The sequence below is a fragment of the Balaenoptera physalus genome, assembly GCF_965194825.1.
Source record: "Balaenoptera physalus genome assembly, chromosome: 9".
Taxonomy (NCBI): domain Eukaryota; kingdom Metazoa; phylum Chordata; class Mammalia; order Artiodactyla; family Balaenopteridae; genus Balaenoptera; species Balaenoptera physalus.
The window spans coordinates 61,556,346-61,580,641 of record NC_138888.1 but is presented as its reverse complement, the minus strand read 5'-3'; the positions used below and the strand labels follow the sequence as shown (position 1 = coordinate 61,580,641).

At 38.1% G+C, this 24,296-nt stretch overlaps 1 protein-coding gene across 13 annotated transcripts in view; it reads left to right on the top strand.

The window, feature by feature from the left end:
- Positions 1–23,027, top strand: part of KLHL32 (kelch like family member 32) — a 233,644-nt gene extending 210,617 nt beyond the window's left edge. For all 13 annotated transcript variants that reach the window (XM_082475243.1, XM_082475242.1, XM_082475240.1 and 10 more), the window contains 2 exons: positions 722–816; positions 21,340–23,027. In XM_082475243.1, coding sequence (XP_082331369.1) covers positions 722–816; positions 21,340–21,501 — 257 coding nt within the window. In that variant the 3' untranslated portion in view covers positions 21,502–23,027. The remainder of the gene's footprint in view (positions 1–721; positions 817–21,339) is intronic.
- Positions 23,028–24,296: the final 1,269 nt, after the last annotated feature.

Genomic DNA, 24,296 nt, shown 5'->3' with positions numbered 1-24,296 from the left:
GCTTATTTATTACCCGAGTCAATCCTGTGTCAGCCCATCAATAAAAAGAGACTATCTCACTCTCTGATGGCCTCCAGGGAAGAATATGTAGTAGTGAGTTATTCTGTCTTCTTTTTTAAGTGGGGGAGGAACCTTTCATCATTTTGGCGTGTCAGTATCTAGGGACTACCCAGGCTGGTCCCAGCTCAGGAACTTAATATAGTCTTAAAACTGTTGTGTATGTAAAGAAAAGAAGGGTAGTAACTTTATCAATCTTTTCTGTCATTTGTCTTCATTTGGGGCACACTAGGGGCATGGCTCTGTTTTATTGGCTTCTTTGCGGTTGCAGCTGTTACAAATGTAAGCACTTGCTTAAAATCATTTGTAGTATAAGAGGTGTTTTGCATTCCTAAAATATACCATATAAACTAATGGCATACAACATAGTATAAAACTTAGTTCTGTGTGGCTTATTATTGCTGTATTTAATGCTGTATTTACTAACTTGGCTGGCTATTAAGTGTTATGGCCGGATTCTGACCCAGCACAGATTCATTCTCTGAGAGTGGTTAATTCTTCCCTCTGAGAACTGGGAGACAGTGATTAGTTGAGGCAGAAATCCTGTGGAATATACAAGTGTGCCACAGAGGGAAATTGTATCCCTCAGTGGCAAAAGGGTTAATGAAGACATGCAAGGAAATGAATTTATTTTTCCTCTTTTTTTCACTTCTCTTTACTTTAGGCCAAAATGAATCTGGAGTTGCCGTCCATAATGAGAGAATATATTTAGTGGGTGGATATTCGATTTGGACGAATGAGCCTCTGGCTTGCATCCAGGTGAGTGGTTGAAGTTCCTTTTGGAGTTTGTTCAAGTGGTTCAGTGAGGTTATTTCTGCAGTGCTGCTATTGCAGGGAGAGATGTTTACAGGTAGGAAGAAGACTGAGCTTCCTTTGTGCAGCAAGTTCAGCCACTAAACTTCATCCTGCATCCTAAAGATGCTAGCTAATAAATGATGGAGCCCTGTTGAAAATAAAGATGGCAATGAGCTTTGAAAATATATGGTATACTGGAAATGGGGAAAGTGGAATGCTTTTTCCTTTCTTATAAACCAAAACATCTAGAAATCTTGGTAATAGTACTTTCACATCTGCAAAACTTTACAAATGTCTCCTTTCTATTCCATTTTCTTATTTTCTGTATTACAATTCATTCAACAAATGCCACCTATGAAGGTGTTGTTCTTTCCTGGCAGAAGTGAGTAGTAGTAGTTTATGATTGGAAGCTTGTATTGCTTCCCTCTTAGAACTGTTTTTATTGTGTTCCATAGGTGTTTTTAATTTATCATGTTTTCATTTTCATTTGTCTCTGGGTATTTTTTTACTTCCTCTTTGATTTCTTCAGTGATCCACTGGTTGTTTAGTAGCATGTAGGTTAGCCTCCATGTGTTGTGTTTTTTGCATTTTTTTCTTATAGTTAATTTTTATTCTTGTAGAGTTGTAGTCATAAAAAGATGCTTGATATGATTCCACTATTCTTAAATTTACCAAGGCTTGTTTTGTGGTCTAGCATGTGATCTATCATGGAGAATGTTCCATGTGCAACTGAGAAGAATGTGTATTCTGTTGCTTTTGGATGGAATGTCCTATATGTAGCTATTAAGTCCATCTGGTTTGATGCTTCATTTAAGGCCAGTGTTTCTTTATTGATTTTCTGTCTGGGTGATCTGTTCACTGATGTAAGTGGCATGTTAAAATACCCTACTATTATTGTGTTACTGTCGTTTTCTCCCTTTATGTCTGTTAGTATTCACTTTATGTACTTAGGTGCTCCTATTTTGGGTGGATAGATATTTACAAGTGTTATATCTTCTACTTGGATTGACTTCTTGATCATTATGTAATGACCTTCTGTGTGTCTTGTAACAGTCTTTGTTTAAACTCTATTTTGTCTGATATAAGTATTGCTACACTGGCTTTCTTTTGATTTCCATTTGTATGGAACATCTTTTTCAATCCCCTCACTTTCAGTGTATGTGTGTCTTTAGATATGAAGTGAGTCTCTTGTAGGCAGCATATATATAGGTCTTGTTTTTGTATCCATTCAGCCACTCTGTGTCTTTTGATTGAAGCATTTAGTGCATTTACATTTAAAGTAATTATCAATATGTATGTTCCTATTGCCATTTTGTTAATTTTTGGGGGGTTGTTTTTGTAGGTCTTTTTTCCCCCTTCTTTTGTTCTCTTGTGACTTGATGACTATATTTAGTGTTATGTTTGGATTCCTTTCTCTTTTCCTCTATGTACCTATTGGAGATTTTTGATTACCATGAGGTTTAGCAAGGGAAAAGCAACAAGTTGTATACGAGGGAATTGTCATAAGGCTATAAGCTGACTTTTTAACAGAAACTCTGCAGGCCAGAAGGGATTGGCACAATATATTTAAAGTGATGAAAGGGAAAACCCTACAACCAAGAATACTCCACCCATCAAGGCTCTCTTTCAGAATTAACGGAGAGATCAAAAGTTTTACAAACAAGCAAAAGCTAGCAGAGTTCAGCACCACCAAACCAGCTTTACAAGAAATGTTAAAGGAACTTCTCTTTTCCATTTCACTTAAAAGAAAAGGCCACAACTAGAAACATGAAAATTATGAATGGAAAAAGCTCATCATTAAATGTAAACAAACGGTTAAGGTAGGAAATCATCCACACAGAAAGCCAGTAGAAAAAACACAAAAGTAGTAAAAATCATTTATATCCACAATAAGCAGTTCCCTCGTATACAACTTGTTGCTTTTCCCTTGCTGTTCTTAATATTCTTTCTTTAATTTTTGCCATTTTAATCAATGTATCTTGGTGTGTTCCTTTATGGGTTAATCCTGTGTGGGACTCCGTGCTTCCTGGAATTGGGTGACTGTTTCCTTTCCCAGATTAGGGAAGTTTTCAGCTATTATGTCTTCAAATATGTTCTCAGCCCCTTTCTTTCTCTCTTCTCCTGGGACCCCTATAATGAGAATATTAGTGTGATTGATTGATGGTGTCTCAGAGGTCTCTTAAGTTGTCCTCATTTATTTTTATTCTTTTTTCTGTTCAGCGTCAGTGATTTCCACTACTCTGTCTTCCAGCTCACTGATTCATTCCTCTGTATCATAGAGTCTGTTGATTCCTTCTAGTGTATTTTTCATTTCAGTTATTGTATTCTTCATCTCTGGTTGTTCTTTATAGTTTCTAACTCTGTTAAAAACTCCTAACTTCTTGCTTTGTGCATTCATTCTTCTCCTAAGTTCTTTGATCGTCTTTACAATCACTACCCTGAACTCTTTCTCAGGTAGATTGCCTATCCATTTCACTTAATTCTTCTTCTGGGGTTTTATCTTGTTCCTTCATTTGGAGTATGTCCCTCTGTTGCCTCATTTTGCCTAACTTGCTTTTTAAATTTTTGTGTCTGGTAGGTTGGTTACAGTTCCCAGCCTTGGGTGACCTTTTGTAGGAGATGTCCTATGCATCTTGGCAGAACACACCCCTCTCATCACCAGAGCTACATGCTCTAGTGGTGCCCCTATATGGGCTGAGTGGGTCCTTCTTTTGTGACAGGCTGACTGCTGTGGGCAGCACAGTAGGCTTGGTTGACCCCCAGTCTGGTTAGTTGTCAGGTCCTGCCTTGTGTCGAGGCTGCTGTCTGCTGGCTGGTGGGGCCAGGTCATGAGGCAGCTGGTTGCGGAACCCCAGGGAGCCCTAGGATTTTGCTGGCTCACTGGAGGATGGAGTCAGGGTCCCGAAGACCTCAGGGCTGTTGCCTGCCCACTGGTGGATGAAGCCAGATCCTGGGCCTAATGCTGGCCTACTGGTGGGCAGAGCTGAGTTCTGGGAACTGGTTGCAGGGCCCAGGGGTCCCAGAGCTATTGTCCAATCACTGGTGGCTGTGGCTAGTTCCTAACACAGTTGGTTGCAGGGTCTGGGCTGTCCTGAAGCTTGTATTGGCCTGCTAATGGGCAAGGCCAGGGCCCAGCCAGGGTGAGGGCAGGGTCTGGCCTGCTGGTGGAATGGCCAGTTCCACAGGCTGCAGGGCTGCAGTTGTATTGTGGCTGATGTCCACCCCTTGGTGGATAACAGTGGTCCTGAGGTTAGAGAAGGCTCACCAGAGGCTGTTGCAAGGGCCCAGGGATTTCTGGGGCTGCCCACTGTGTCCCAGCATCTCTGGGTGAGGGCCCTAGGGGCCCCATATCTAATGTCTGTGTACTAGTTTGTAGGGCTGTGTCCTGAGCCCTCTGGCAGGCAGAGCCATGTCCGGGGAGCTCTGGGCTCAGGGAGTTTTAAGGCAGCCCTTCTGCTAATGGGTAGAGCTGTCTCTGCTCAGTTAGTTAGCTGCTTGGCCTGAGGCATCCCAGCACTGGTACCTAGTCTGTCGGGCCAGGGTAGGGCTGGGTCCCGAGGCTAATAATGTAGAGGGAGGGTTAAAAAGTGGCGCTTGCCAGCACCGGTGTCCATGAGGTAGAATGAGCTCCCCAGAATGGCCGCCTCCGGTGTCTGTGTTCACAGGGTGAGCTGCGAGATCACTCCAAGATCAGCAGGTAGGTCTGACCAAGGCTTCTTTCAAATTACTGCTTCTGCCCTGGGGCCAGGAGTGTAAGATTTCGTGTGCACCCTTTAAGAGTGAAGTCTCTATTTCCTCCAGCCCTCTGGCACTCCTGAAAGTAAGCCCTGCTGGCCTTCAAAGCCAAATGCTCTGGGGGCTCAGCTTCCCAGTGCAGGACCCCTGGGCTAGGAAATCCAGCATGGGGCTCAGACCCCTCACTCCTTTGGAAGAACCTCTGCAATTGTAATTACTCTCCCCACTGTGGGTTGCCCACCTGTGGGTATGGGACTTGACTAAATCACAACTCTGCCTCTCTTACCCATCTCATTGTGGTACCTTCTTTATATCTTTAGTTTGTAGAAGATCTTTTCTGGTAGGTTCCAAACTTCTTCATCAATGGTTGTTCTACAAATAGTTGTAATTTTGGTGTGCCTGTGAGAGGAGGTGAGTTTAGGGTCTTTCTACTGTACTATCTTGGCCAATCTCCAGAGGCAATACTCTCTTCGACATCAATCTTAGAAATAATATTTTTAATGTGTCTCTATTTCCTGGCTTCTGGAGTATCCAGGGTTGTTCCTTTGACTCTAATGTCTCCTCTTTCATTTCTAATTTATTTATTTTGTTCTTTGATTGGGAGTTTTATTATTATTATTTTTTTATTGGGGTATAGTTGTTTTACAATGTTGTGTTTGCACAGCGAGTAGAGTTCCCTGTGCCATACAGCAGGTTCCTATTAGTTATCTATTTTATACATAGTAGTGTATATATGTCAATCCCAATCTGTCTCCCAATTCATCCCACCACCACCCCCCGCTTTCCCCTCTTGGTGTCCATACATTTGTTCTCTACATCTATGTCTCTATTTCTGCCTTGCAAACTGGTTCATCTGTGCCATTTTTCTAGATTCCACATATATACATTAATATACGATAGTTGTTTTTCTCTTTCTGACTTAACTTCTAATTTATTTGAGTCCTCTCTTTTTTCCTTGATAAGTCTAGCTACAGGTTTACCTATTTTGTTTATCTTTTAAAAGTGGCTTTAAGCTTTACTGACCTTTTCTATTGTCTTTTTATAGTTTCTATTTCATTTATTTCCACTCTGATCTTTGTTGTTTCCTTCCTCTACTAACTTTTGGGCTTAGTTTGTTCTTCTTTATCTAGTTCCTAGTGTAAAGTTAGGTTATTTATTTGAACTTCTTTTCTTAATGTTATATATTTGAACTTTTTTTCTTAATGTAGGTACCTCTATGATCTTCTCTCTTACAACAGCTTTTGCTGCATCCCATAAGTTTTAGTATGTTATATTACATTTTCATTTGCTTCAAGGTATTTTCTGATTTTTCTTTTGATTTCTTCTTTGACCCATTGTTCAGTAACATGTTATTTAATCTTCACATATTTGTGAGTTTTCCAGTTTTATTCTTCTGATTCCTAATTTCATACCATTGTGGTCAGAAAGGATGTGTGATATGATTTCAATCTTAATAAATTTAAGACTTGTTTTGTGGCCTAACATATATCCTGGGGAGTGTTCCAGAATATATTTTCCTCAAGTGTACATGGGACATTTACAAAAACCAATCATGTACTAGGGTTAAGGCTAAGAAGACTTAAAAATTAAGTATTATGTATGTAGACTATAATCTCTAACTAACTACAATGCAATTAAGTTAGAACTTAAAAAGTTAGTTAAATAAACTCCTATTTTGCTAAATAACTCATGGGTTAAAGAAGTCCTAATGGAAGTTTAAAAAATACCCAGAACTTAAGGATAATAAAAACAATACATAGCAAAGCATGTGGGATACATATAGCATAATAAGTTAGAACATGAACCAAAAAACCCTCAAAGTAGAAAGAGAGAATAATGATAGGAAAATAATGAAGTAGGAAACAAAAATATAGTAGAAAAAATTTTATCAAAGGCACAAATTAGTTTTGAAAAATCTGGAAACTCTTTATGGGAGTCTTTAGTTAATTGAAGTCTACCTTGTACTAGAGTTTGGTCCTATCTTTCGGATAACAACAAACAAGCAAACTATTTTCTTTCAAGGAGGGCTTCCAGTCTTTCATCTGTGCATGTATTTGTCAGTCATCACTGTCTTTGGGGTTTCTTTTTGTTTTGTTCTTTTTAGAATTGTAGAACATTGAACTGAGCAACAGGCAGTGATCTGTAATGCTGGGACCCTGGTTTTTAAGTGGTTTGGGACCCTTCATTTGACTACTTACTCAATAGAAGCAAGTTTGGGTTTATTAAAAAGATGCAAATTTTAAATATACTTACTTATGGGTATATTTCTACTAATTGTAATGTTCAATTAGATGAAGGAATAGAAATCAAGATGGAATGGTCACTAATCATATACACTAATTAATGCCTCATGACTTCTGGTTGTTCCCAAACAAATCTGTCCTCAAAAGATGAAGAGGTGAGGTACATGTGTATATCTTAAACCACTGAGGATATTCTAGAGTAGCCTCAGAACTACGGTGATTCTAAAAAAGATGCGATTCTTAAATGTTTTAATCAATGCCTGTGTTAGTGGAATAAATTTCATCTGAGACTGGACAGTAAAATATTCTACTATATTTGCTTTTTTAAAAAATTAGCATTATGAACAGTTCTGTGTTCCAGTAGTCATTTCGAAGTACCAAGTCAATCAGTAATTTTGCAGATGCTGTTTATTCCCTTGGCTGGCACAGTAGTCTCACAAAGCACAGATAAATTTGAAAAAGGCTTTTAAGAGCCTTTATTGTTTATAGATAATAAGTTCATATAAGCATATGGATTGTCACTTAAAGAGATGCTTAGAATGAAAGTCTTCATGGATAAGAGACTCATTTTAGTTATTCACAACTGGTTATGGGTTACATTACCATTCATTCTAAACTACGGTTGCACAATCTCAAATACTTGTTTTTTTGGTGACTACAGAACTATTTATTTTGGTTCACTAAAAGTAAATATGTTGATGGTTGGAGAGACTAGCTACGTGTTCAAAAGCAAGCCATTTCTCTACTACTTGCTGGAAGAATATCCAACAGAGAAGAAAGATGAGAGACTGGAATAGTGTTTATGAGAAGATATTGATTAGACAGTAGAAATTCCTGAGTACCTATCAGCAGTATGAAAATTACAGGAAAGAGAGGAGACAAGATGGTGGTGGAGTAGAAGGATGTGAGCTCACCTCTTCTTACGGAAACACCAAAATTACAAGTAACCGCTGAACAACCACTGACAAAAAAACACTGCAGCCTACCTAAAAAGTTACCCTACATCCAAAGACAAAGAAGAATCCACAACTAGATTGTAGGCGGGACACAACTGCGATAAAATCCAATCCCATATATGCTGGGTATAAAATAATTATGCCACAGAAGTTCTCCTGCAGGAGTGAAAGTCCTGAGTCCCACCTCAGGCCTCCCCAGCCTGGGGGTCTGGCAATGGGAGGAGGAGGCCCCAGAGAATGTGGCTTTGAAGGCCAGCAGGGTTTGACCACAGGGATTCCACAGGACTGGGGGAAACAGAAACTCCACTCTTGGAGGGCGCACACAGGGTCTTGTGCACATCAGGACTCAGGGAAAAAGTGGTGACCTCATGAGACACTGGGGCAGACTTACCTGCTAGTATTATATTGGAGGGTCTCCTGCAGAGGCAGGGGGTGGCTGACTCACTGCAGGGACAAGGACACTGGTGGTGGTAGTCTGGGGTGTACTCATTGCCGTGAGCCCTCTTGGAGGCCTCCATTTTCTCACCAAGACCTGGCCCCAACCAACAGTCTGTAGTTCCAATGCTGAGATATCTCAGGCCAAACAACCAACAGGGTGGGAAAACAGACCCACACATCAGCAGAGAGGCGCTTAAAGTTTTCCTGAATAAACAGGTAGCTGATAAACACACCCCCTGACATGGTCCATCCCACCAGAGGGACAAGACCCAGCTCTACCCACGAGTGGGCAGGTACCAGTCCATGCCACCAGGAAGCCTGTACAAGCCTCTTAGCCTCATCCACCAGAGGGCAGACAGCAGAAGCAAGAACTACAAACATGTAGCCTGCAAAACAGAAACTGCAATCACAGAAAGTTAGACAAAATGAGACGGCAGAGGAATATGTCCCAGATAAAGGAAAAAGATAAAACCCCAGAATAACAAAGTGAAGTGGAGGTAGGCAATCTACCTGAAGAAGAATTCAGAGTAATGGTAGTAAAGATGATCCAAGATCTCGGAAAAAAGAGTGGAGGCACAGATTGAGAAGATACAAGAAATTTTTAACAGAGACCTAGAACTAAAGAAAAAACAAAGAGAGATGAACAATACAATAACTGAAATGAAAAATAACACTAGAAGGAATCAATAACAGAATAACTGAGGCAGAAGAATGGATAAGTGAGCTGGAAGACAGAATGGTGGAAATCACTGCTACAGAACAGAATAAAGAAAATAAGAATGAAAAGAAATGAGGACAGTCTCAGAGACCTCTGAGACAACATTAAATGCATCAACATTCACATTATAGGGGTCCCAGAAGGAGAAGAGAGAAAGAAAGGGCCTGAGAAAATATTTGAAGAAATAATAGCTGACAACTTCCCTAACATGGGAAAGAAAACAGTCACCCAAGCCTAGGACGTGCAGAGAGTCCCAGGCAGGATAAACCCAAGGATGAACACACTGCGACACATAGTAATAAAACTGACAAAAATTGAAGACAAAGAGAAAATATTAAAAGCAACAAGGGAAAAAGCAATGGATAACATACAAGGGAACTCCCATAAGGTTATCAGCTGATTTCTGCAGAAACTCTGCAGGCCAGGAGTGGCACCATATATTTAAAGTGATGAAAGGGAAGAACCTACAACCAAGAATACTCTACTCAGCAAAGCTCGCATTCAGATTCGACGGAGAAATCAAAAGCTTTACAGAGAAGCAAAAGCTAAGAGAATTCAGCACCACCAAACCAGCTTTGTAACCAATGCTAATGGAAATTCTCTAGGTGGAAAAGAAAAGGCCACAACTAGAAACAAAAAAATTATGAGTGGGAAAGCTCACTGGTAAAGGCAAACATACAGTAAAGGTAGGAAATCATCTGCACACAAATACGATATCAAAACCAGCAACTGTGAGAAGAGGAGAGCACAAAAGCAGGACATTGGATATCCATTTGAAATTAAAAGACCAGCAACTTAAAAAAATCTTGTTTATATATTGATGGCTATATCAAAACCTCATGGAAAATGCAAACCGAAAATCTACAATAGATACAAACACAAAAAAGAAAAAGGAATCCAAACAAAACACGAAAGTTAGTCATCAAATCACGAGAACAAAAGAGGAAGGGAAGACAAAACACCTACAAAAACAAATCCAAAACAATTAACAAAATGGCAGTATGAACATACGTACTGTACAGGGTTCAAGATGGCGGAGTAGAAGGACGTGCTCTCACTCCCTCTTGCAAGAAGACCGGAATCACAACTAACTGCTGAACAGTCATTGACAGGAAGACACTGGAACTCACCAAAAAAGATACCCCACATCCAAAGACAAAGGGGAAGCCACAATGAGACTGTAGGAGGGGCGCAATCACAATAAAATCAAATCCCATAACTGCTGGGTGGGTGACTCACAAACTGGAGAACACTTATACCACAGTGTCCACCCACTGGAGTGAAGGTTTTGAGTCCCAGGTCAGGCTTCCCAACCTGGGTGTCTGGCAACGGGAGAAGGAATTGCTAGAGAATCAGACTTTGAAGGCTAGCGGGATTTGATTGCAGGACTTTGACAGGAATGGGGGAAACAAAGACTCCACTCTTGGAGGGCACACACAAAGTAGTGTGTGCATCGGGACCCAGGGGAAGGAGCAGTGACCCCACAGGAGACTGAACCAGACCTACCTGCTAGTGTTGGAGGGTCTCCTGCAGAGGCGGGGGGTGGCTGTGTCTCACCATAAGGACAGGGACACTGGCAGCAGAAGTTCTGGAAGTACTCCTTGGCGTGAGCCCTCCCAGAGTCCACCATTAGCCCCACCAAAGAGCCCAGGTAGGCTCCAGTGTTGGGTTGCCTCAGGCCAAACAACCAACAGGGAGAGAACCCAGCCCCACCCATCAGCAGACAAGCGGATTAAAGTTTTACTGAGCTCTGTCCACCAGAGCAACAGCCAGCTCTACCCACCACCAGTCCCTCCCATCAGGAATCTTGCACAAGCCTCTTAGATAGCCTCATCCACCAGAGGGCAGACAGCAGAAGCAAGAAGAACTACCATCCTGCAGCCTGCGGAACAAAAACCACATTCAAAGAAAGATAGACAAGATGAAAAGGCAGAGGGCTATGTACCAGATAAAGGAACAAGATAAAACCCCAGAAAAACAGCTAAATTAAGTGGAGATAGGCAACCTTCCAGAAAAAGAATTCAGAATACTGATAGTGAAGATGATCCAGAACCTTGGAAGAAGAATGGAGGCAAAGATTGAGAAGATGCAAGAAATGTTTAACAAAGACCTAGAAGAATTAAAGAGCAAACAGAGATGAACAATACAATAACTAAAATGAAAAACACACTACAAGGAATCAATAGCAGAATAACTGAGGCAGAAGAACAGATAAATGACCTAGAAGACAGAATGGTGGAATTCACTGCTGTGGAACAGAAGAAAGAAAGAATGAAAAGAAATGAAGACAGCCTAAGAGACCTCTGGGACAACATTAAATGCACCAACATTTGCATAATAGGGGTCCCAGAAGGAGAAGAGAGAGAGAAAGGACCCCAGAAAATACTTGAAGAGACTATAGTCGAAACCTTCCCTAACATGGGAAAGGAAATAGCCACCCAAGTCCAGGAAGCGCAGAGAGTCCCATACAGGATAAACCCAAGGAGAAACACGCCGAGACACATAGTAATCAAAGTGGCAAAAATTAAAGACAAAGAAAAATTACTGAAAGCAGCAAGGGAAAAACGACAAATAACATACAAGGGAACTCCCATAAGGTTAACAGCTGATTTCTCAGCAGAAACTCTACAAGCCAGAAGGGAGTGGCAGAATCCAACAACACATTTAAAGGACGATATGCCATGATCAAGTGGGATTTATCCCAGGGATGCAAGGAGTCTTCAATATATGCAAATCAATCAATGTGATACACTATTTTAACAAACTGAAGAATAAAAACCATATGATCATCTCAATAGGTGCAGAAAAAGCTTTTGACAAAATTCAACACCCATTTACAATAAAAACTCTCCAGAAAGTGGGCATAGAGGGAACCTACCTCAACATAATAAAGGCCATATATGACAAACCCACAGCAAACATCATTCTCAATGGTGAAAAACTGAAAGCATTTCCTCTAAGATCAGGAGCAAGACAAGGATGTCCACTCTCGCCACTATTATTCAACATAGTTTTGGAAGTCCTAGCCACGGCAATCAGAGAAGAAAAAGAAATAAAAGGAATACAAATTGGAAAAGAAGAAGTAAAACTGTCACTGATTGCAGATGACATGATACTATACATAGATAATCCTAAAGATGGCACCAGAAAACTACTAGAGCTAATCAATGAATTTGGTAAAGTTGCAGGATACAAAATTAATGCACAGAAACCTCTTTCATCCTATACACTAATGACGAAAGATCAGAAAGAGAAATTAAGGAAACAATCCCATTCACCATTGCAACAAAAAGAATAAAATACCTAGGAATAAACCCTCCTAAGGAGGTAAAACACCTGTACTCAGAAAACTATAAGACACTGATGAAAGAAATCAAAAATGACACAAACAGATGGAGAGATATACCATGTTCTTGGATTGGAAGAATCAATATTGTGAAAATGACTATACTACCCAAAGCAATCTACAGATTCAGTGCAATCCCTATCAAATTAGCAATGGCATTTTTTACAGAACTAGAAGAAAAAAATCTTAAAATTTGTATGGAGACACAAAAGACTCTGAATAGCCAAAGCAATCCTGAGGGAAAAAAATGGAGCTGGAGGAATCAGACTCCCTGACTTCAGACTATACTACAAAGCTACAGTAATCAAGACTATATGGTACTGTCACAATAACAGAAATACACATCAATGGAACAGGATAGAAAGCCCAGAGATAAACCCACGCACCTATGGTCAACTAATCTACGACAAAGGAGGCAAGGATATACAATGGAGAAAAGACAGTCTGGGAAAACTGGACAGCTACATGTAAAAGAATGAAATTAGAACACTCCCTAACACCACACACAAAAAATAAACTCAAAATGGATTAGAGACCTAAATGTAACTGGACACTATAAAACTCTTAGAGGAAAACATATGAAGAACACTCTTTGACATAAATCACAGCAAGATCTTTTTTGATCCACCTCCTAGAGTAATGGAAATAAAAACAAAAATAAACAAATGGGACCTAATGAAACTTCAAAGCTTTTGCAAAGCAAAAGAAACTACAAACAAGACGAAAAGACAACCCTCAGAATGGGAGAAAATATTTGCAAACGCATCAACCGACAAAGCATTAATCTCCAAAATATATAAACAGCTCATGCAGCTCAATATTAAAAAAACAAACAACCCAATCAAAAAATGGGCAGAAGACCTAGACAGACATTTTTCTAAAGAAGACATACAGATGGCCAAGAAGCACATGAAAAGCTGCTCAACATCACTAATTATTAGAGAAATGCAAATCAAAACTACAATGAGAACATGTTTGAAATTATTCTGTCCATTATGTCTTATAAAGTTTAAAATCAACAACAACAAAAAAACTACAATGAAGTATCACCTCACTCCAGTTAGAATGGGCATCATCAGAAAATCTATAAACAACCAATGTTGGAGAGGGTGTGGTGAAAAGGAAACCCTCTTGCACTGTTGGTGGGAATGTAAATTGATAGAGCCACTATGGAGAACAGTATGGAGGTTCCTTAAAAAACTAAAAACAGAACTACCATATGACCCAGCAATCCCACTACTGGGCATATACCCAGAGAAAACCATAATTCAAAAAGACACATGCACCCCAGTGTTCATTGCAGCACTGTTTACAATAGCCAGGTCATGGAAGCAACCTAAATGCCCATCAACAGATGAATGGATAAAGAAGATGTGGTATACATATACAATGGAATATTACTCCGCCATAAAAAGGAACGAAATTGGGTCATTTGTAGAGACGTGGATGAATCTAGAGACTGTCATACAGAGTGAAGTAAGTCAGAAGGAGAAAAACAAATATTACATATTAACGCATATATGTGGAATCTAGAAAAATGGTACAGATGAACCGGTTTGCAGGGCAGAAGTTGAGACACAGATGTAGAGAACAAACGTATGGACACCAAAGGGGGAAAGTGGTGGGGGTTGGGGGTGGTGGTGTGATGAATTGGGAGATTGGGATTGACATATATATGCTAATATGTATAAAATGGATAATAAGAACCTGTTGTATAAAAATTAAAAAAAAAAGTACATATTGATGATTACCTTAAATGTAAATGGATTAGATGCTCCACCCAAAAGATACAGATTGACTGAATGGATACAAAAACAAAACCCATATATATGCTGTCTACAAAAGACCTACTTCAGATCTAGGTACACATACAGACTGAAAGTAAGAGGATGCAAAAATGTATTCCATGCAAATGCAGCTCAAAAGAAAGCTGGAGTAGCAGTACTCATATCACACAAAATAGACTTTAAGATAAAGATTGTTACAGGAGACAAAGAAGGACACTACATAATGATAAAGGGATCAATGCAAGAAAAAGATACAGCAACTGTAAATATATATGCACCCAACATAGGAGCACCTCAATTTATAAGGCAAATACTTACAGCCATAAAAAGGGAAATAATACTGGGAGACTTTCACACCCCACTTTCATCAATGGACAGATCATCCACACAGAAAATCAATAAGGAAAACACAGGTTTAAATGACACATTAGATCAGATGCACTTAACTGATATTTATAGGCATTCCATCCAAAAGCAGCAGAGTACACATTCTTCTCAAGTGCACATGGAACACTCTCCAGGATTGAGCACATGCTGGGCCAGAAAACGAGCCTTGGTAAATTCAAGAAAATTGAAATCATATCAAGCATCTTCTCTGACCACAACACTATGAGATTAGAAATCAACTACAAGGAAAAAAAATTGTGAAAAACACAAATATGTGGAAGCTAAACAATATACTACTAAACAACCAATGGATCACTGAAGAAATCAAAGAGGAAATAAAAAAATACCTAGAGACAAATGAAAATGAAAACATGATGATCCAAAACCTATGGGACACAGCAAAAGCACTTCTAAGAGGGAAGTTTATAGCGATACAAGAAAAAATCTCAAATAAACAACTTAGTCTTACACCTAAAGCAACTAGAGAAAGAAAAACAAAACCCAAGGTTAGTAGAAGGAAAGGAATCATAAAGATCAGAGCAGAAATAAATGAAATAGAGATGAAGAAAACAATAGAAAAGATCAGTGAAACTAAAAGCTGGTTTTTTGAAAAGATAAAAGTTGAAAAACTTTAGCTAGACTCATCAAGAAGAAGAGGGAGAGGGCTCAAATCAATAAAATTAGAAATGAAAAAGTTACAGTGGGCACCTCAGAAATACAAAGGATCATAAGAGATTACTACAAGCAGCTATATGCCAATAAAATAGACAACCTAGAAGAAATGGACAAACTCTCAGAAACGTACAACCTCCCAAAACTAGACCAGAAAGAAATAGAAAATATGAACAGACCAATCCAAAGTACTGCAATTGAAACTGTGATTTAAAGACTCCCAACAAACGGAAGTCCAGGAACAGATAGCTTCACAGACGAATTCTACCATTTAGAGAAGAGTTAACACCTATCCTTCTGAAACTATTGCAAAAAATCGCAGTGGAAGGAACACTCCCAAGTTCATTCTACGAGGCCACCATCACCCTGATACCAAAACCCGATAAAGTTATCACAAAAAATAGAAAATTACAGGCCAATATCACTGATGAACATAGATGCAAAAATCCTCAACAAAATACCAGCAAATCAAATCAAACAATACATTAAAAGGATCATACACCATGATCAAATGTACACCATAATTTATTCCAGGGATGCAAGGATTCTTCAATATACGCAAATCAGTGTAATACAGCACATCAACGAACTGAATAAAACCCATATGATCATCTCTATAGATGCAGAAAAAGCTTTTGACAAAATTCAACACCCATTTATGATAAAAACTCTCCAGAAAGTGGGCACAGAGGGAACATACCTCAACATAATAAAGGCCGTATTTGACCAACCTACAGCTAACATCATACTCGACAGTGAAAAGCTGAAAGCATTTCCTCTAAGATCAGGAACAGGACAAGGATGCCCACTCTTGCCACTATTAATCAACATAGTTTTGGAAATCCTAGCCATGGCATTCAGAGAAGAAAAAGAAAGAAAAGGAATCCAAATTGGAAAAGAAGTAAAACTGTCACTGTTTGCAGATGACATGATACTATACATAGAAAATCTAAAGATGCTACCAGAAAACTACTAGAGCTCATCAATGAAATGGGTAAAGTTGCAGGATACAAAATTAGTACACAGAAATTGCTTGCATTCCTATACACTAACAATGAAAGATCAGAAAGAGAAATTTAAAAAACAATCCATTTACCATAGCATCAAAAAGAATAAAATACCTAGGAATAAGGCTACCTAAGGAGGCAATAGACCTGCATTCTAAAAACTATAAGATGCTGATAAAAGAAATCAAAGATAACACAAACAGATGGAAAGATATACCACGTTCTTGGATTGGAACAATATTGTTGTTCCAATATTGTCAAAATGACTGTACTACCCAAGGCAATCTACAGATTCAATGCAATCCCTATCAAATTACCAATGGTATTTTTCACAGAACTAGAACAAAAAATCTTAAAATTTGTGTGGAGACACAAAACACCCCGAATAGCCAAAGCAATCTTGAGAAAGAAAAATGGAGCTGGAGGAATCAGGTTCCCTGACTTCAGACTGTACTACAAAGCTACAGTTCAAAACAGTATGGTAGTGGCACAAAAACAAATAGAGATCCATGGAACAGGATAAAAAGCCCAGAAATAAACCCACGAACCTATGGTCAATTAATATATGATAAAGATGGCAAGAATATACAATGGAGAAAGGACATTCTCTTCAATAAATGGTGCTGGGAAAACTGGACAGCTACATGCAAAAAAAAATGAAATTATAATAGTCTTTAACACCATACACAAAAATAAACTCAAAATGGATTAAAGACCTAAATGTAAGACTCGAGACTATAAATCTCTCAGAGGAAAACATAGGCAGAACACTCTTTTACATAAATCACTGCAATAGCTTTTTTGATCCGTCTCCTAGAGTAATGGAAATAAACAGAAACAAATGGAACCTAGTTAAACTCAAAAGCTTTTGCACAGCAAAGGAAACCATAAACAAAACGAAAAGACAACCCATAGAATGGGAGAAAATATTTGCAAATGATGTGGCCAAGAAGGGATTAATCTCCAAAATTTACAAACAGCTCATGTGGCTCAATATCAAAAAACAAACAACCCAATCAAAAAATGGGCAGAAGACCTAAATAGACATTTCTCCAAAGAAGACATACAGATGGCCAAGAGGCACATGAAAAGATGCTTAACATTGCGAATTATTAGAGAAATGTAAGTCAAAACTACACTGAGATATCACCTCCCACCAGTCAGAATGGCCATCGTCAAAAAATCTAGCAACAGTAAATGCTGGAGAGGGTGTGGAGAAAAGGGAACCCTCCTACACCGCTGGTGGGAAAGTAAATTGATACAGGCACTATGGAGAACAGTATGGAGGCTCCTTAAAAAACTAAAAATAGAGCTGCCATGTGATCCGGCAATCCCACTCCTGGGAATAAATCTGGAGAAAAACATGGTTCAAAGGAATACATGCCCCCAGTGTTCACTGCAGCACTGTTTATGATAGCCAAGAGATGGAAGCAACCAAATTGTTCATTGACAGTTGAATGGATAAAGCTGTGGTACATATATACAATGGAATATTACTCAGCCATTAAAAAGAATGAAATAATGCCATTTGCAGCAATATTGATGGACCTGGAGACTATCATACTAAGTGAAGTAAGTCAGAGAAAGACAAATATCATATGATATCGCTTGTATGTAGAATCTAAAAAAAATGATACAAATGAACGAAAACAAAAACAGACTCACAGACAGAGTACAAACTTATGGTCACCAGGGGCGAAGGGTGGGGGGAGGGATAGATTGGGAGATTAGGACTGACATGTCCACACTGCTACATTTAAAACAGATAAGCAATAAGGACCTACTGTATAGCACAGGGAACTTTGCTCAAGTCTGTAAGAACCTAAATGGGAAAAGAATTTGATAAATAATAGATACATGTATATGTATAACTGAATCACTTTGCTGTACACCTGAAACTAACACATTGTTAATCAACTATAACTCCAATATAAAATAAAAATTAAAAAAAATATTTTAAGGTCCAAAGCATTGAATAAATTCTGAGATGTGATTTGTGAGGGGGAAAAAAAAAAGAAAGAAAATTACAGGTCAGAGTGGTGGAGAAAATAGTATAGATGTTAAAAATATCGAAGTTTAAATTTTTCATAAGTCACAAATCTATAGTATTCTTGGATTCTAAGTGCACTGCTGGCTAAGATTAATGAAGGTCACACTTAAATAGTTCACAGATTGGTCTGTTAACATCCAGAAGGACTAAAGTAATTTTCTTTGCTCTTGAAAATACCAGCCAGTAACCTGTCTCATTAGACTGACCCTTCTAGATTCTAATCAAAGCTTATTTAACTGTCATTTGTAGGATTCAGCCACAAGCATGTCAAATGTTGAGAAAGCATACTGTTCTATTTTTTTCTACTACTTGATTTAGCACAGACTATTTGATCCATTTCAAGGGCAACCCAAATAAGAGAAAGGCTGAGGTGCTCTTAAATTAATACTTGTTTAAAGATAGAGATTTGGACATGTTATTAATACTGACCCATGTAAAATATTAAAAAATAGATTCCTGAGGGAAGTCAGGTGCTCTTCTTTATTCAGTGGGTGTGTAAGCAAACGTCTGGCACAGAGGTTGACTAATCTGGACGCTGTGGATGACGAGCGCAGGTAAAGGAGCAGCTGCCTAAGTGTGCAAGTGATTAGTCTGTGTTGCCAGATCACCTCCACTGCTCTTCATTTATGATTACTTCTTTTTGGCTGGAGGATACGCTGCCAAGCTGGCACCTCCTTCTCCCAAATGCCTTCTTTCTGCCAGTTTACAGGGGAGTGTTTTGTAGAAAAACTGCCAACACTTCCTTTCCCGTCTTACAGATTAAATAAATTATATCTGCTTAACATACACAGCCTCTGTTGGCCCAGGGAACCAGACAAGCTGTTTGGACAGTGACCTCAACTGATATTTTGTGTTCTAGAAATGTATTCAGTTGGGGAGGGGATATCACAAATGGCATGAAAACCTTGCTCTTTCTTCGGTTGCAACCTTGAGCCCAAGTACTGGCTCCACCACCACTTACTAGCTGTGTGATCCTGAGCAAGTCATCGAACATTCTTTGTATCTCAATTTTCTTCTCTGTAACCTGAACAATAATCTTATTTGAGGTAAATATTGAAAGACCTCTACTTCCTTATTTAATGAAATACTAGTCAAAATCCCATTGTAATTTTCCTTTTTCTCACAGGGTGGGGGAATAATACTTGTCAAATTGATCTTGAAGTTTCTCCAGGAAAGGAAAAATACAAGAATAACCAAGAAATGCTTGAAAATGAATGGCGGAGACATGCCCTACCCAGTCAAAATAACTAAATGTGGTACTGTGGGAAGGTACATAAATCAATGAAAGAGAGAACAAAGAAAAATTTATATGTTGCATATACTAGAGCTATTTAAAATTAATAGTGACAGGGCATATTGTTCAATAAATGGGATGGGACAGCTAAATGTCCATTTGGGAAAAAAAGCTACAAGGTTTGTTATTTTATTCTAGGCTTTAGTGATCTCCTCCTTTATGAGCTTGGATCCCCAAATCTCAAGGGCTTCTTTCATCTAAAATAATGCATTATTACATTAAAGGCTTAAGAATTATCCACTTAGAGCGGGACTTCCCTGGTGGCTCAGTGGTTAAGAATCCGCCTGCCAATGCAGGGGACACAGGTTTGTTCCCACATGCTGTGAAGCAACTAAGCCCATGCACCACAACTACTGAGCCTGCGCTCTAGAGCCCGTGAGCCACAACTACTGAACCCACATGCCACAACTACTGAGCCCGCATGCCACAACTACTGAGCCCGCATGCCACAACTACTGAAGCCCACACACCTAGAGCCCGTGCTCTGCAACAAACAAGATAAGCCACCACAGTGAGAAGCCCGCACACCGTAACGAAGAGTAGCCCCCGCTCGCCATAACTAGAGGAAGGCTGCGTGCAGCAACAAAGACCCAACGCAGCCAAAAATAAATAAATTAATTAATTAATTATTTTAAAAAAAGAATTATCTATTTAGGTGACAGATGAAGGCATGAGAGTGGACAAGATCACTGAAGAAGAGTACCAAGGGGTCTGTGGTTGGAATATTGGGGCATACCTACATTTAGGATGGAGATGGAAGAAGTGGACCAAAGGTGGCCTGTGTCAATGACCAACTTATTTTTTTAAGGTCATAGAACCCAAGGGAGGAAAGGTTTTAAATAAAGGTAGCTCAGATTGGTGCTCTGTGGTGACCTAGATGGGTGGGATGCAGGGGGAGGGAAGTCCAAGAGGGAGGGGATGTATGTATACATACAGCTGATTCGCCTCGGTGTAGAGCAGAAACTAACACAACATTGTAAAGCAATTATACTCCAATAAAAAATGAATTAATTTAAAAAAAGGAAGGTTGAGGAAGGTCATATGAAAAGAGGTTAAGATGATTGAAGGCTGGAAGGAACATTATGGGTTAGACACGTAGGACATGACCAGCTTTCCTCAAGAAAGAATTTTCCTAGTAGTAAGATTAAACCAGCCTTCCTCAAGAAAGGAAATGACCAGCTTTCCTCAAGAAAGAATTTTCCTAGTAGTAAGATTAAACCAGAATCAGTGAGGTGACAGCAGGCACACACTAACAAAGAGATTCTTTCCATATATGGAAAGAGGTGGAACTCCAGCTTAATGGGGAAATAACTGGGGAAGAATTTCCAGAAGCAACTGAACTGATTTTTTTGAACCTGCTACTAAGCTATAATACTCTATGTGCTAGACACTGAGCTGGATGTCACCAATTTGCAGAGCAAAGCTGCAAGGTCAATGTTGTTTTCACTTTACAGGTGAGGATTTGTAAGCCAGCATACAAACAACACGTACTAACTAGTTTGGGCTAGTTACTTAAGCAGTCTAAGGCAGTTTTATTAAAGGAGGATAATGCTACCTACACCTCAACACTGTTCTGAAGATTAAATTATTAAATTATATATCTGTGTATATACAAACATAACATACATATCTATGTATGTATAAACATGTACAAACACAAACAGAAATGTGTAGAATAGCACTTTGCAGGAACTTAATACATATTCCTGGTACCATACTTGAGAAAAATAGCAATGCATAAGGTATAGTCATGGTGGCATAACTGAATTTAACTGCAGGCTTTCTTTTATGTGTACCCAGCTTTATTTTGAACAACCACCTTTAACGTACAGGTTTCTCCTCTTCTTTTGTTAGGTATTGGATGTGAGTAGAGAAGGCAAAGAAGAAGTATTCTACGGGCCTACACTTCCTTTTGCTTCCAATGGAATAGCAGCATGCTTCCTCCCAGCTCCGTATTTCACATGCCCTAACCTTCAAACTCTTCAAGTGCCTCATCACAGGATTGGCACCATCTGAAAAGCCAGTGCTCTCTTAACAACCATCATGAACACGAGGAAGAAAAAGGCCTGACTTTTGGATACTGGGCATGAAAATACTCAGTGCTCAGTGCTTCCTTGTTTTGTTTTCTAGATCTTCTATTCAGATAAACATTAGCAAAAAATGAACAGTTTTCTAAAATACACATTATTGAAAACGCTTGTCACGCTTCTCAGTGTGTGTCAATATACAGTACAATATGTATGACTTTTATGGTGGTGTAGCTTAGTGCTAACTTAATGGTCCATGGATGTTTTAAGCATCCTTTGTACACTTTGTCTAATCAGTGCTGTCCAGGACATTACCCTCTTAGTAAGGCAGTTTATTTCACAAGTACTGCCATCAATGATCTTAAAAAAAAATTGTCAGTACTTAATCTCTTTACTACTTAAGCCTGGGATTGTAATTTTTCTTTTAAAAATTTAACATTATACAGCCCTGCTGTATAAGTAGAGACTCATCATTATGACATCATAAATTTTTAAATGCCGTATTTTATTCAAGGTAATACAAATAATAGAAGTACACCGGAACAGCAGATGGAATACCCAGATTTTTCACCTTGGTTGCTCTGTTGCCTTGGGCCAGGAGCTTAACTTTACATTGCTTCAGTTTTCTCACTTTTTAAGGGGGGCAATTATTGGTTTCCATATTAATTCAGAAGAATGTTGTAAGGATTAGGCAAATGCTCTGAAGTACTTTGCCTAAGAAAAAAAAAGTCATTCAAATTACAAGGTATTTTACTGTTTTAGAACCTTGTAACTGAAAAAGATTATTTTTGAAGTTTAAAAATTACTAGATAGAACTTGGAACATAAGCTATGAGATAAATGATTCTGAAAAGCATGTGAAAGAGACATGCTAATTATGAAAAAGGGAGTTTACTAAAGCCAAAGATTCCTAAACTTGTACAAACACTTGCCTCAAATAATAAGTCTCTCAAACATTTCATCTAAGCTCATTTAGTGAAAAATGACATTTTAAAGCTCAAAAAAAATTAGTTGTACTAATTTCGGTACCATAAAGTGCTCTGACATAAATTTGAACCTAGTATTAGTAGTTCTAATAAAAGTTTTTCCACTTTGTTAAAGGTTATGTCAATCTTGAGCGCTTGTGGGATTCTTCTGTACCACCAATACATATTTTATTACTACCATTTTTAATAATGCATGAGAATTTTTTTAGGCTAGGTTTTTGGATTTGCTTTGTCTATAACAAAAAATAAAAAATAAAACAACTCAATAACTGTATTTGAACATAAATTCAACAAGTATAACATGAGTTTTTCCCCTTTCCTTAATCTTGTTAGGATAAGTCACCTTTATTAAAAGGAAGATTTTACTTTTTTTCCTTAGTTTAATCATTCAGCAATCCTTGTCTTAATGGGAAATTGTCATTTTATTCATGTAACCACTTTTAGTAATCAGAAGTGAATAAAAAAATATTTTTTATCCTAAATATAGAATTCACTAACTTTATATAAGATACCTAAAACATTAATTTAAATATATATATATATATATATATATATATATATATATATATATATAAATAAAACTTTTGGCTATTTAGATTAAAGGCCGGAGGGGGGAGACTAGGGGTAAGAAAAAAATGGTAAATTTTTAAAAGAACAGATTTTGTTTACACAAACAAAAAGCCTTAAGAGTATTTGTACAGTTCTGAAAAGTGAAAATTGATATTGATAATTGAGATTTAGAAGGAAAACAGAGAGTTTCTTTAAAAGGTATAAACCATCTAAATTAAATTTTTAAAATGCCTTACCATGTCGGGAAAATGGACTCCAGCGTTTCAGAAATCTTTTCAACAAGGACCTAAACAAGAATTATTTCAGATTTACTAAAATTTCTACTTGACACACAGATTTTCCATCCAGCAGTTTTACCTTATAAAACAATCTATTTTTAATCCCAGACTCTCTACCCAATTAATGAAAGGGAAGTTCTAAAAGTGAACTTGCTTGAATGACAAATGGAAAGGCAGCCTGAGATTATTCTAATTTCTGTGCAGACTTCTAACTATTCATTTAAAACAAACCAGTATATATTATCAAACCTCTCCTCAGTGAACTTTAATGTATTATTCAGTAATATTACAGAATTGAAGTCAGAATTTTTAAAAGTTTTACATAGTTTTCAGAAACACTTATAATTATAGACAAAGAACAGCATCCAAAGTACAGCGCCCCTCCCCTAAAAAGAAAAAACTCAGATCGCTTATAATTCATTCCTTCCCTCAAATTATTGATCATAAGAGCTAATAAGAAAAATTCTAGAAAACAATGTTTGGTCATATAAACCAAAGCCCATTGAAACTATTCAAATATATGTTCTCCATTTAAGTGAACTATCCTACAGTAATTCATCTTCCATTTTTACTCTTCAAAGTTAAAGACCATATTGTATTTATATTCAAATTATTAATTTGAATTTCCAAAAGACTGTGAAGCTTCCAACAGTTTAAACATCATTTCAAGATTTTACTTTAAAAAAGGAAAAGCAGTAACACAGATATTAGCAGTGTTCTTACTCTAGGAGGAAAAGCCAGAAAAGACATGAATCTCTAAAATAAAATAATATGTACGTAAAATGCAGTAAAATTCCTTAGATCTTTAAGAACAAAATGCCAATTGGTTATTTTTAGGGTGTTTTTCATACTTTTTCTCTTCATACTTTTTCTCTTCTCAGTTTAACCACATGTATATTGTATACCCTTCAGCCATTACAATAGCTGAAAAATTAACTTTTCTTTGTTTTA